The sequence below is a fragment of the Apostichopus japonicus genome, chromosome 21 (genome assembly GCF_037975245.1).
Source record: "Apostichopus japonicus isolate 1M-3 chromosome 21, ASM3797524v1, whole genome shotgun sequence".
In the NCBI taxonomy this organism is placed as follows: Eukaryota; Metazoa; Echinodermata; class Holothuroidea; order Aspidochirotida; family Stichopodidae; genus Apostichopus; species Apostichopus japonicus.
Window position 1 is genome coordinate 1564792 of NC_092581.1, and position 14241 is coordinate 1579032.

Here is a 14241-nt window from a genome sequence, read left to right on the forward strand (position 1 = left end):
GATTTTCATCTCCAAATACTGTCCTACGGGCAAGAAAACTGTCCTACGCTTCCATCTATTTATGTGATGTGTTTACAAAGAAGAAATGTTGATCTCAGTTTTTGATGGAGCGATGATTTGGAGATGAAATGTTTCCGCTCTGCGAACTAAAATGTTGATGGAAATGTTTTGAAGATTAAAAGCAAAGATTAAGTGATGAAGAGTTACTGTAGGCAAAGCCCTGAGTGAACAAAGTTCAACTAAAATTCAATTTCTTTAATATGTATTCTTTGGATTTTAATGTGGCATAACTGTGCTATAGTGATTTGGTTAATGGACTTCTCCCAACATTCCAGTGGTTAAACAATGAATATTCATAGATATCTTGCCAGCCTTTCCCCCATGTATCAGTGCCCTTTTTTTTTTTTTGCTTTTTTTACCCCCTTCTGTTTGATCATTGCTGTAAATCCTTCTGTTGTACTTTATTAATATTAAGGGGGCAGGGGCAAGGGGGGGAGGAGAGCCTGCTTGCCTGCCTCTAGTAGTTTTGCCCATTAAAATCAAACCTGAGTGTTCCATTCCTACAGGGATTGCTTATATTAGGAGGCAGTAATAAGTCGTCATCCAATAAAACAAAACAAGAAGTAAACACATTTGAAAAAGAACTGATATTGGCAGACATCCAAAAAGTACCATTTATGATTTTTCTGGAGGATATTCGGTTTGTTTAGTTTAAAAGCACTCTATTTGACCTCTGCAGTTTTATTACAGGACAATTTTCTCACTTTCAAAACAAAGCATTGATGTTCAGACAACTGGGATGGAAGGAGGAGCAAATGTGAATATTGTCATAAATTCAAATGATTGTTTACTCTTTATCCTATCTACAACTTGAATAGTTCCTCTTGTCTTGCTCTGTTTCGGGTTTTTTTATTGACATTTTTTTTTCATAGGAAGCTGTAATTATATTAAATTTCCCTTTTTTTGTGGGAAGGGGGCATAGGGAGAGGGGGAAGGGTGGGAAAGGGGGATATATTCATAGAGTGAGGAGAAGCTTAATACCCATTCAATGCTTATTTTTAAATCTATATAAACTAGCAGTAATGTACAGTAGTATACCCAATAGGTTTATACGTCTAATCAAAGTACGTCTTATCCAGAATTATGTAAAACTTATTTAAAAGTCGTCTTCCAGAGAGAATTATATGTCATCACTAATTTGATCATAAGAGTTAATATTAAAGAGAGGAGGAAAAAGTGAAAAAAATCAGTGTTTTTGCTTGTTGAAAAGTTGGAAATGGGATTTCCAGTAAAAAGTTACATGCAAATGTTAAATTTCAAAATGAGTTTACCACATTTGCAAAAGTTTCCACTTTGAACTGTTAAAACTAGTGGAACACTTTGTTTATTAATTGCAAAATTTGTTACGATCATTTACTGGACATAGATGCATATTTAATAAGGTTTAGTTTGATGTAACTGGTTGTTACTAAAGTATAGTATTGTGAAATCGTTTGATGTACAAATACACCGTAGAATTCTTCTTTCTATGTACCTGTGCAAATTTACTCGAACATAATCAAATGTGTCTCATTTTGAAAACTAAAGAAAGTTTTTCTTCGTCCGCAACAATACTTACGGTTACTCGAGATTAGGATTGATCAAACTAAGAAACCCTCCTAAATTTCACACCAAAGGACCTTATAATGAACAAGTAATGAATTTACACAAAGTGAAAAATAGGAATGTTTCCAAATTTTGATTTATTCTTACATAAATAAATGTTTATAGCTGCTGCATTTCAGATTTACGAAGGAAAATTTAAAAAAACATTACCTAAGGTTACTCAAGATTGGGATCGTTCAAACTAAGAAACCCTCCTAAATCTCACACCAAATGACCTTTTAATGAACAAGTAATGAATTCACTCAAAGAGAAATAGGAATGTTTCCAAATTTTGAATTCTTATATAAATAAATGTTTAAAGCTGCTGCATTTCAGATTTACGAAGGAAAATTTAAAAAAATGATTCCATCGTCAAATTACAAGAATAATACTTCTTTAAAAAAAAATTCTGGGCTAAGAGATGTTTGGCATGAAATTAGATTTGAAATGTTTAAAGCCGCAGCATTTCAAATTTATGAAGGAAAGTTTTTTTTAAATAGGGCCATTGTCAATTCTGGGCTAAGAGGTGTTTGGAATTAAGTTAGATTCCTTTATTATTCGCTCATTTATAAGCAATTCTTTGGTGAAATATATTTAAATATATTATTTGATAAAGAACAATCTTGTTGTGATTAACACTTGTTAGGTTTAGTAAAAATACTGACCAAACTCAAAAAAACTGCTTTACATTTATTAAAACATAGCTATATTAATATCCTGCATTAACCTTCATTAGAATTATAGCATAACTTGTTGTTTTAAAACTGGAAGATCACAATTGCCAGCTTGTTGCACCATTGTTTTCAGCTATACATGGTAATGTTACTGCAGTATATTTGCTCTCACTATTTTCAATTAAATTTAAACTGGCTATGTATTACATTACCAACTGGCTGCTGTAAGACATAATTTGCTCATTTATCTACCAGTCAAGCAGGCTATTCAATTTGTCTGGTTAAAATTTCAGAAATTGCATTTGTGGAAAGTCTAGGGTGACGGCAGTTTTGATTATCGTTCATAACTTGCCTGAAAAATGTAAAAAAAGTTTCTCGATTATTAAGAAGATTCTATTCCAATACAGGTAGAGGTAAAAAGTCTTAAGAGAAGAAGCATTTAGAATGAGGGTAAACGTGGATTGTGATGGGTTTTTACTCGAAAATTCACTGCGTCGGATGAATCCACAAATATTTCATGCTGTTTTAGTTCATCTAAGAACGATACAATAAAATTAATGCAATACTGAAAATGCACAATTTCTAAATATGTAAATTTTCTATGTTAATGGAAGACATGCTAATGTAGTCATTTGCATTTCAATTCAATTCAGCTTGTTTTTTTTTTTGTTTTTTTTTGTCTTCTTTCCAGTTATGAGTTTAGTCAGAATTTTGTGTAAAACATTTCAAATTGCTCTGATGATATTAAGACAACTTTCTCTATTTATGCAAAAAGTTTGGTCTGAATGCAACCATATTGACAAGTTAAAAGTTGAATATGTGTCTGCCATATATGTCAATCTAACATGAAGAATTTAAACTTTCACGGTAGTAAATAAAATGAGAATAAATGAGAGTATGCAAATTAATCTATTACAATGTAATATTCAGGTTCATACATTGATTGGGAAGCTGAGAATATTAGACACTGCGAAATAAAAATAAACCTATAAACCTAACTATGGACCTAAATTATAGTTTGAGGATGTCTGTGGCCTTTCATGAAGGTTGATGCCATATAAACCTAATTATAGACCTAACTTATTCTGGCCCTTTCATGGAAGTTCATGCCCTAGAAATCTTAATTAGTTCAGGGATTTTAGAACCTGTCCCCCTTCACCCCCCCCCCCCAATCGCCCTCCCCATGTCACCTTTGAAATCCACCAATGTCATGAAAGAAAGATTGGTATCATAATATTTAAAATACACTGTTATGATATCATCAATGCCAATTGCAGTATAGAACAGCCTGATGCACCGTAGAACCTGCATTTAGCAACTTAAAAGCTATTTTGTTTCAACTTTTATAGTCTTGGATAATTCGTTAGAAAGCTTAAAACTGTATTCCATAAAACTTGTTTATTCATTAATCTGTTTTTCCCTTTTGTGTCAATGTATCGGATTATTATGTCGATCTGTTTCACGTCCACCCCACGACCTGCTCTGCACATTTTTTTTTTTCGTTTTTTTTTAATCGTGATATTTAAGATTTAAGTAATTGTTTTTCATTAAAGGAATTAAACAATGTAACCCATATTCCTTTGTATTGGCTGTAAACATCTTTTGTCTTAATCCTGTGAGAGATGAGTCAACATGAGTTTCTCGACATAAAGTTTTCTGCCGATCCATTTGTCATACTGAAATCTGTGGCTATCAAGAATTTGTTTTTGTCGTGTGCATGTTTCACACGTTTTTCTCCCAATCCATGAATACATTTTTTTATTTTTCATTTTTTGAATTTTTTAAACAAGAAACAGAGTTTACTGGGTCTCTTCTTGTTTGCCCGGTTTCTGAAGATACAGCACAGTTATTAATGACAGTATGAATGTTGAAATATTGCATATGCATATAATTATCTAACCTTAGTGTTCAAGTTATTCATGAAACATGCATATTTGCAATTTATTGATTTTCCAAATGAAAAAGAAGAGAGAATCCATTTATCAGGGTCTATATTATGTACATTCTCCCTCTTGATATCGTAACCACGGCAACCTTTTTATAATACAAATGTCGGTTGCTCAAGTCGAAAAATCTGTTTGACGTCCTTCTCTTTTACATGGATAATGCAGCACCGATGTGTTATATACAGTTAAAAAAAGCACTTAATATGTATAACGTCACATTTATCATGAATCAAATATGCCTCTGTTGGTTCGTTATATTACTGAATAAAATATTAAGAAAAACACATTAAGGTGGAAATTAATTTTGGTTTCTTGTATGCTTTGTTATTTTTTTTTGGTTTTTTATTCTATTTCATAACATATCCTTTCTTTAAAAAAAAAATAGTTCAGAGCTGCTTCATTTGAAATAGAAGACATTTTTTTACCAAAAAGTGAAACTTGAAGCAAGCAGGATAAATGTCTGAATGCACATTGACAAAGCATGTTGTGATTTTGAAAATGTTTGTTGCTTTCCTCTTAAATGGATCACTTTAAGGCACAAATGTTATAGGCTATTATAAAAAAAAACATTGCTAACATTTCAGGTTGTATTCCTATACACTTTTAATATTTCTGGAATTGCCCTTTAAAACTTCAGAGGCTCATCAATAAAAGTGGCTGGACTACTTAGTCTACTACACAGACTATTAGGTAAGTTACTACTCTTATACAACACCAAACTCAATAGGCAAATATAAGGCCAAAAATGACATGGTTTACATGTATAGTGCAAATCTTGCAAGGAAAATTGGTGTTGAATGCCATTCAAGGGTGGTTCTGCCTATATTATATAAAGCTGAAGAATATTATTTTGTGGCTGTGTTCTTAGAAAGTATATAAAGCAGTGGATTGGCATTGAAGTTCACAGAGGAAGTGACGTCACTGGCAATTTAGACTTAAAGGAGCATTCCAGTGAGATAGTACCAATTAACTAGGTGAATCTAGGTGAATCTTAAGAGACCAGAATTTCTGTAGAAATATTACACTCGAACTGTTTCCTTTTACTTCTCTGTTGTAGTACATTCCCGATGTGTAGCCCCCCTAACCCCGCCTTCTTGAGCACAAGAATCCTATACAAATTGGTCAAAGGTCATTTGAAAGTTAACATAGATCAAAGTCTGAGAAGCTTGTAGACATGAAAAGCGCTTCATTAAAACTTGATTTATCTCCGTGCTTTATATTGTCACATTTAGTGCAAGAACTTTGCCAAGCACTAATGATCAACACTGTTTGAGTGTACTAGTAAAAAAAATATGGCAACGTGGTTCTAGAAGATGCGGCGGTTGACATCGCGGTATAAGCGAAAGCCCTTACGCTACTAATCGTGTAAGGCTTGTCACGCCGGTGTTATGGTGTCATTGGGCTAGGAACACGTGCCATGTTTCCCAAGATGTTACAACAAAAACAAAAAGGTTGGTTGAGCAGAGATTGGCCAGAAATGAACATGGTGTGCGTAAATCATTGCCGTGGGCAAAGTGCTGTAGCCACTCTTTGAGACCGGCATGCATGGGTACATCCCATGTCCACTAAGGACCGTAGCCTCCTCATTCAGGAATTACTCTCCTCAAATTTTGGAATCAGGAGCATATAAGAGTCACAACAATATTTCATATCACATAAATATTCATGTACATAGAGATCTCTATATACGACTCTTTCAAAAGTTAGAGCCGTATATACACGGCTCTGAGTAAAGTATTGGCACAGCGCCATCTTTTATCAACGTTTGATTTCTAATGGTATCAGGGACACAGAGGACTGTAAATAATGAAGTCACAACAGGTAAACACTCTCCAAGGATTATCAAAAATTTAATCTTTCGAACATAGCCAAGATAACAGTTTAGGTGTAACCATGGAGCTATAAACAGATAGCTCCATGGTGTAACTAAATAACTAAAACAACACAAACATAGTAGCATCAATGTAATTTCAAGTTTTGTAATATGAATTCTAACATTCTAACGGAAAATCTCTTCACAAAACGGCATTTTTCTTTAATAACAAATGTTAATATAAGGGTACTTTCTTGAATTAAAACAATGGTTGATCAGGTACTTTTCCATTTTGAGGTTTTTTTTTAAGGGTAGGGGTTGGGAGGGGGTGGTACATGCCCGTTACCCCCTGTATAGTGACGGGCAACTGGTCAGAAAAAGCTAGGTGTCATGATTGGCTTGGTGGTATAGTCGATGAATTGAAAAGAATTTGAGTTTTTTTTGTACGACTTAAGCATTTCCCACAAACAAAATCTCTCCTAGATAAGGTCATCCCTCCTCTTTGAGAAATTTTGGTAAAATGATGGGTGCTAAGATGCAATATATATTATGCAGACATTGACACAATTAAAATGTTATTCTAGACCGTACGGGGATGTACCGTACATACATGTTATACCTTTATCTACAGTACACTATGATATACATATAAATATACTGTCTGTTAGTTGGGGTGGGGTTAGCCCCTATTTTTATTCTGGTAGTATATGCGCCCTTATATATATACAAGGCCTCAGTATGATGAAATTTCCTTCACGAAACCAATTTCTCACAAGTTACGTTCATGAACTTCCGTATACCAGTGTGCACCCTCGATCGCTCAGCGCGCGAGATCGTAAGACGTACTTTCCACGAGTGAAACGTAAACAGACGGTGGATTAATATATTACGCGTTACATGTTCATTGCCAACATCAGTCACGTTGCGGAACTCAAGTTCAACTTGCTACTGCCCAGTGTTACTATATTATAGGCAAAAACCTACCAAATCACCGCTGTTGATTAACAACAAACGTCGAATTGGAGTTTTCCAACGGTGTAACCATATTCATCTAAAAATTTGATCTGAAATTCATGTTTTAATCAACTTCGATTAACCCTATCGTCTTAAATGGGAAGCAGGTTACAACGGCGACGGTAAGAACTAGGCTAGCCTAACTATTTTTAATTAGCCTAGGCCTAATTCTAAATTATGGTAGGCGGCAAGTTCAACTTTGCATTGTTTATCTCATATAGTACTTTGATCAATGACCGGAAAGTTTTTCGTTGAACTAACTTTAGTGTATAATTAATTTACAGGCTTATTGTTGACTATAGACTGTATAGGTTAACTTAATACTACTACTAGTAACACACAATAGCTGCTGTAATTGTAAAGGATGATAATAAATAGGGCCTAGTACACAGTAGGCTTAATTAGTTATTGTAACTTTAAGATTTCTTTAATGTTGAAAGCTGGAGTTAACAACGGCATGACCATGCACTAAAGCTTCTCTAAATATGGCTATGTCTGTAATTAGTGTGCATTTCTTGGTGTAACTGACTTGTTAAAGTAAATGACACTTGTCAGGTGATAGTGTAGTGTAACATTTATGCTTGAATCTGCAATATTTGCTTTGGATTGCAATTAAACAACAGATGTTCTGAACAAGCCCTGTAATATCTACCTTGAATGCTCCGTCACCTTAGACATCTGTTCGGTAACAACCATTCAAACCACATACAGTTTTGTGTCCCACATATTTGTTTTCGTCTTTCGTCTGCAACGTTCACACCAAAGTTAAGCCTTATTTTATCGTTCCTGGTGGAAGTTTACTTCAGTTAAGATTGTGATGTTTTTAAGGCACCAGTTGATCTTTCTCTAAATGGTTGTTTATGATGCAAACCAGGTTGTGTCAAATTTAATGCAATATGCAACTATAAAACAGGAGTCCTTAAAGGAATAACAAAGGCAGGGGTCAAAGACAATTTATATTATTAAGTAAACTAAAAACTCTGTAATATTCGGTTTTTAAGTTAACCGCTTCCTGTTTGACTGAATACGCTCGCTTTGAAAATTGGCTCCTAAGGCGCCTCACCACAATACACAGTAAGCCGCCATTGATTACGTAATTTGCTTAAAATTCCATGGCGGTTAACTTAAAAATGGAATATTAGAGAGTTTTGAGGTTACTGAATAATATAAATTGTCTTTGATCCCTGCCTTCGTTATTCCTTCAATATGATATTTTTAATGTAACCATGCAAACACAGTTAGATACTTTAATATATATTCTAAACAGAAAAATATCGTTGATAGAGAATTTTGAAACTATTACACAATCAGACAATTCTGCTGTCAAGTCCTGTGTCAAATTTTAGCCCATTTCATCAAATTTTGTCAAATTTAGAATATATACAAAGAGAGGGCTAATTTAAATAGGAAAAGTCCATTATCAAGGTGAAACATAAAGTTACAAGTTTTTTTATTAAACAATTTTATTCACTGACTGTGCTTCAACAATTTTGCTCAGAATTTTGTTAATTTTTTCACAGCATAGTCACAAACACATATTAGATTTTGCATGAATTTGTATATGTTGTTCACATACATGTATCTTTCATACATATTGATTGTTAATGCATCTAGGTACATTTTTTTTCAGTTTCACTGGAATTTTCTATGACAATTCCCTCCCCCCCCCCTTATACGGAGATTCACACTACTCTTGAGAGTATGTTATGTCACTATGGTAGTTAATTTATTGAATTTTTCACAATATTTTGAGAGAAAGGTAAAATTAAAGAAAGACTTTCCCAAGTACCTTTCTACAAAAAATGTAAAGTGCTCTGTGCTAAAATTTTGGCGGAACGGAAGCTATCACAGGTGTTTGTTCTCAACCGGTCATCGTTGTATAAGCAGGCCATCAATAAAGTTACCTCCAAATTCTGGAAAGTCCTGTCTGAACCTCCAATTTTATTCTCAGACAAAAGATGAGTTTTGTTATGACAACAATTTAAAATGTATCAATCAGTTTTGAAGAACTCAGAAATCATATGCTTCAAAGATGGCAGCATAAAGAAAACCCTTTTTAGATGTTTGAACGTGCGTGACCAATATTTGATTATCTAGCATATATCTGAGGGTAATAAATATTACCTCTGCTAACTGAGCATGAGTTAGCAGATCATCTAGATAGTAAATAGCATATTTAAAGTGTAAATAATGTGAACAGCTTTCTACCAAACAGAAATAGACATAAGAAAATGGGGAATTAAATCCTCCATGTTGTGCATAACGTACTACTGTATATGTTCAATACACAGCTTTCTCTGTCGCTATTAGCACACTATATATACATTAGTTATATACACTATAGTTACCCACCATGGTACAACTACACATTTTAGGGAGTCTGTAATTATGAAAATTCAGAGATTATGTTACTTGCATTTGTTGCTATATGGTACAGTATCACATGTCAATTAAGGCATATATATACATACCTCTAGCCCCTCTAATGTTGCATCAATCAGGGATGGAATTTGATATACCAAGATTTTGCTTGTTCTACTGCAAGTCTGTTTTGCAAACAGGATGAGAACCTTTTTAAAGGAAGTTTACCTGGTAATAACGAGGGATAGGAATATGCGATGAATTAACAAGTTGTAAATGTTAGTGCATTAATATACACTTTGAAGCTGTGTACACTCCTACTGAAGTTGCCTGTGAATTATATTCACCCAAGATCAAAATAATTACACGGACATTGGAAGCTTCACTTGGGATCCATGGCAGTGTGTACATATACTGTAGTATTTAACATGACTTGATAAGACTAATGCTAAAGCATGAACAAATGCAAAACAACAGCTTTATATATAAACAAATTATAATGGCAGTGAGTTGGAAAATCCAGAACAGTGAAAAAACTCCCAGCCTTCACCGGGATTCGAACCCGGGACTTCGCTGACAGCCCGTACCAACTAGCCTATGGACACAGGTTGTCTGTCCAGAGGTTCAAAACCGGTAAAGAAGGTCGTAATTCCACTGTAGGCATTTGTCACCTGTATCGAACAAGACTAGTGCTGTTTTTGGTGACATATTTTGCCTTACTCTAGAGATCAAACATGATGCTAACCAACACGAAATCATTTGTGAATCCTATGGCCAGATCTCGAAAGAGATACTCCACTTTTTCCGTAAAAAGTTGGTTATCTAGGACAGATTTTCTTATCTATGGCAAGTTTTGCACGTAATGATATCTGTCATTCCACTTGCGACATATATATATATATATATATATGTGTGTATTTGTGTAGTTTATTGTGTGAGTTTTTGCTTGGTTGTCTGCCTTTAATCTCTGGGCACCGTAGAAGCTTCATGCAGGGTTTATAGCAATGTGTAAATATAACAGGACTCGGGGGATGAGAATACCCACAGAATTGTAATCCCATACAGCTTAGGAAAATGATATTTTATCGATGTTGAATGAACTTTCTACAGAAGGATGATTAACAGAGAAACTTTCGCAGTTGCTTGGCCCATCATCTGATTGCCTCCAGTGTAATGAACAGGCCTAGACATTCTGAAAGTTTAGCCACATGCTAAACAATGCAAACTGTGCTTTAAAAAATAATTATAGGCTAAAATCAAGTTTGCAGTATCTAATTAAAATTAAACGACAATTTACTGTATAGGGTTTTGAGAACTACCATTCAATGAATATTTTGCTGATAATAATCAATAACACAGGGCAGTGGCCTGCAAAGGATTTCAAAGGTGGGGCTGAATCTTTGTGGAAGGGCCAGAGGCGAATGAAGGATTTGATAGAGGCGGGGGATGGCACTTCTCATTGGAGCTGACTCCTATGTAGGGTGGGGAAGGGGGTTGGGGTTCCTCCCAAGGCTAAAAAACAAAAATGGTGCATCCTGAGGCTTATTTAGATTATAATTGAGGTCTTTACAGTATATCAGTAGCTCTAAAAGCAAGACTATATACACACTATAAAACTATTTTATTATACATATAGGTCTACAACTCCATGTTAACCTGCTTCACAGAGATTTGTTTCAAATAGTACCGGTTTAAGAGTTTTGCACACTTATGGTACTTTGAGATCCCATTGTGAGACAAAAACAAAGCAAATGGTGAGTCTTATTATTGGAAAACCATGAGATATGGCTATTTTATCACTTAGTAAAACTAGCATGGTTTTCATGATTTTTGCATTATTTGTGTCATTGGGCATTACATTTTTAAGTGCTTTACAAGATACACACGTACCTGACAAATACAAAAACACTGTCTTAAGTAGTACCGCAGGCACATGTTTGTATCATATGTATAGGGTAGCAACAAATACTATAGGAGGTCATGATATGGAGTAAAACAATTTTGAGATAAATTTGAAAACTGCAAGACAATAAATATGTGCATCTTATTGTAAAGCCTTACAAAATATCCAGCGGTTAATCACCCAACTCCCATCACCCCCCCCACCCCACACCCTCTGCCCTTGTACCGCAGGGCAGTCCTATAATGAAAATTATGTCACTTGTTAAGAATAATTAACTTTGTAAATCGTATCCTCGTTTAATTATAAATGTGTCCCATCTGTTCTTGTTCAAGTACAGTAAGTCTTTATAATTATATACACTGTTGTCATGAATAGAGGATATGAAGCATTCATTATGTATTTCACTCATGAATCTCTTCCTGGAAATTAGTCACGATAAGTGTAAGACCCGACAATCTAACACCATCGGACCCCAGACAAAGGTGTTTTCTTCATGTGCACATACATCTATGGATTTCATATAAAACAACATTACATGGAAATCCTCTATGTTTGTAGTTCAAGCCTGTGAGGGATAGAAACACGGAACTTGGTTGCCATGTGGATCGATTGATTATGTCACCTGCCAAATCGAGGATAAGATATATACTCAGATCTGTTGTTGATTAATTTAATATCGATAAATAATTATTTTTGTTGTCTGCTTCAGTCTATTATATACCATAGACAGATGATAATCCATGAAGAATTGAACTAATTCTGTCTTCAGCTAGCAAGTTTTGTTTCTTTCTCCCCTCCCCCCCCCTCCAAGCAAAAAAGAAAAAGGGATCTTCCTCTACATTTAATGTTAATAGGTTAGCGTTATAATTCACGTCTGATTTATGCTTAAAGCAATGTTTCGGAAGTGGTGATGCTATGAACCATTGTTATACTGTAGACAAAGATCAATTTCCCCGGAGTTCCAACGTTTTGTAGTAAATTATTGAAACTTAGAATACTTTCTCATATCATGGGGCAGAGTAATATTTTGCTTTTGTCGATGGTACAGTGAGAATATTAATAATTGATGTTGTTTACCTGTAATTTTTTGATTAATATTTCACTGTTATGTTCATCTCTCCCGGCAAGTGCTAGATTCTGCGGTAATTTCTGTAAATTGGCAACGCTCCAACGAAAGTTGAAAAATAATTCTGCAAAGTTTATAGAATGTTTCATAATTATGATTTATTTGGCGAGGCAGAGAATACCTGTTTCATGTTTACTATGATTTACTTGTTTTCCTCTTGTTTTCCCTCTGGAGTGAAAACTTTAAAACCTGTCAAACATGATATCATTTTTTGTTCTTCCTTGAAATAATTGGCCGCATATATTGAGTTTAAATACTCCAGCATGATTGGTAGAAGGGAAGTTGAATTTCCATAATGATATGCGCATAATTAGTTAAGTTATAATCTAAATATCACACGGAGTCAGAATCGCTTAAATCTCGGCACTAGTTCTGATTCGAAACTGACCCTATAGAATGAAGCAAATTTCAAAAATCAAAAGTGAGGATTTTTTGATTGACACTTACAACTAGCCCGATGTTAAACAACCATCGTCTATGACTCTGTTATCTCAAACACATATCGTTTGGAAAGGTTATCTGCGACACTTAGTGGACGCTCGAGTCTGAAGTTGCGCCGGAAAACTTGATAGACCTGGGAGTTGTGTTGAGTTTTGTTTCTTTTAGTGGAAAGGTCAGAACTTTAGGAAGTATTAGACTGCAACATGATACCCATGCAGTTATGTTACCTATCAATACAAGTGATTTATGTATGTTCTATTCTGGTTAATTGTACAGAACTGACTTTATACTTGCATATATCACATATCAACTGTACAGGGTATTTCAGAGGTTGATGGTATTCCCTCACATTGTAAGTAAATTTACAGAATTCATTATCATGGGAGGATGGGAATGGAACTACTTACACTCCCATCAAGATCATTCTTTGGGAGATCCACATTTATTTTGGTACATTTTGATATTTCTATTCAGAGCTACAGGTCAATAACTCCAGGTTTCCTTTGATGCTTGAGCACTAATATCTGAACCAAGTTTGTGTCCATGTTAAGTGTCTACACACGAGTAGACAGAATAACACTTGATATACAGTATGTATTTTTATTTTAGATCCTCCTGCAAGCAGCAACTCGCGAAGAAGCCATCATTGGCTTATCAAAGCCGCAAGCTGACCGAAGTCAGTCTATTAGATTCGTATTTTAACGTCCATGATTATGAATTGTCAATTGTCGACAACTCTGTAACTGGACGACATACATTAATCTTGGAGTAACTCGAACTTGGGACATTATGATTAAAAGGCACCGGCGTTAACCACTGAGCTGACATTCCTTGGAAAGGACCGCACGGTTGTCTCCGACTTCGACGGATAAGCGAATTTGTAATTGTGTTACAATCGAATTGAGTCCTATACCGACCATTTATGGGGACCATGTATGAGCCACATTTCTAATGCCGGCTAGCCAGCGCACACTGGTTTGAGGGAGCTGTTACATGTACATGTCTAAATAGACGCTCCCAGGCAGGTTAAACATGTCCACTTTGTCAGTGTGTGCATAGGGCCAGTATCATGTTAACAGGAGTTACATGTTTGGTATAGTCATGCATGCATACAGGGTATACACATAGTTTATAAACATATGTGCATGTCACAGTACTTTCTGCAGGACTCATTCATTTTAGGATGCTTTATGTTCTGTGTGCATTGCTTGGATTCCATAAAGACACATGTGTATAAAGTATTAGTACATCGATATCTTAGCATTCTGGCAGGTGAGTTGCATACAGTAATAACTCAATCTAATGTTGTGGAGTTCGAC

At 34.9% G+C, this 14241-nt stretch overlaps 1 protein-coding gene across 5 annotated transcripts in view; it reads left to right on the forward strand.

The window, feature by feature from the left end:
• The first annotated feature begins 6880 nt into the window (after nucleotides 1–6880).
• LOC139962523 (biotin--protein ligase-like) overlaps nucleotides 6881–14241 on the forward strand; it is an 85599-nt gene continuing 78238 nt past the window's right edge. For 2 of the 5 annotated variants that reach the window (XM_071962564.1, XM_071962563.1), the window contains exon 1: nucleotides 6882–7213. Coding sequence is in view for 1 of the 5 variants with exons in the window: in XM_071962563.1 (XP_071818664.1) it covers nucleotides 7188–7213 (26 nt within the window). In the remaining 4 variants the exon portion in view is untranslated. Of the gene's footprint in view, nucleotides 7214–14241 lie in introns of all 5 variants that reach the window. The other 3 variants (XM_071962560.1, XM_071962559.1, XM_071962562.1) reach the window with 2 other exon arrangements.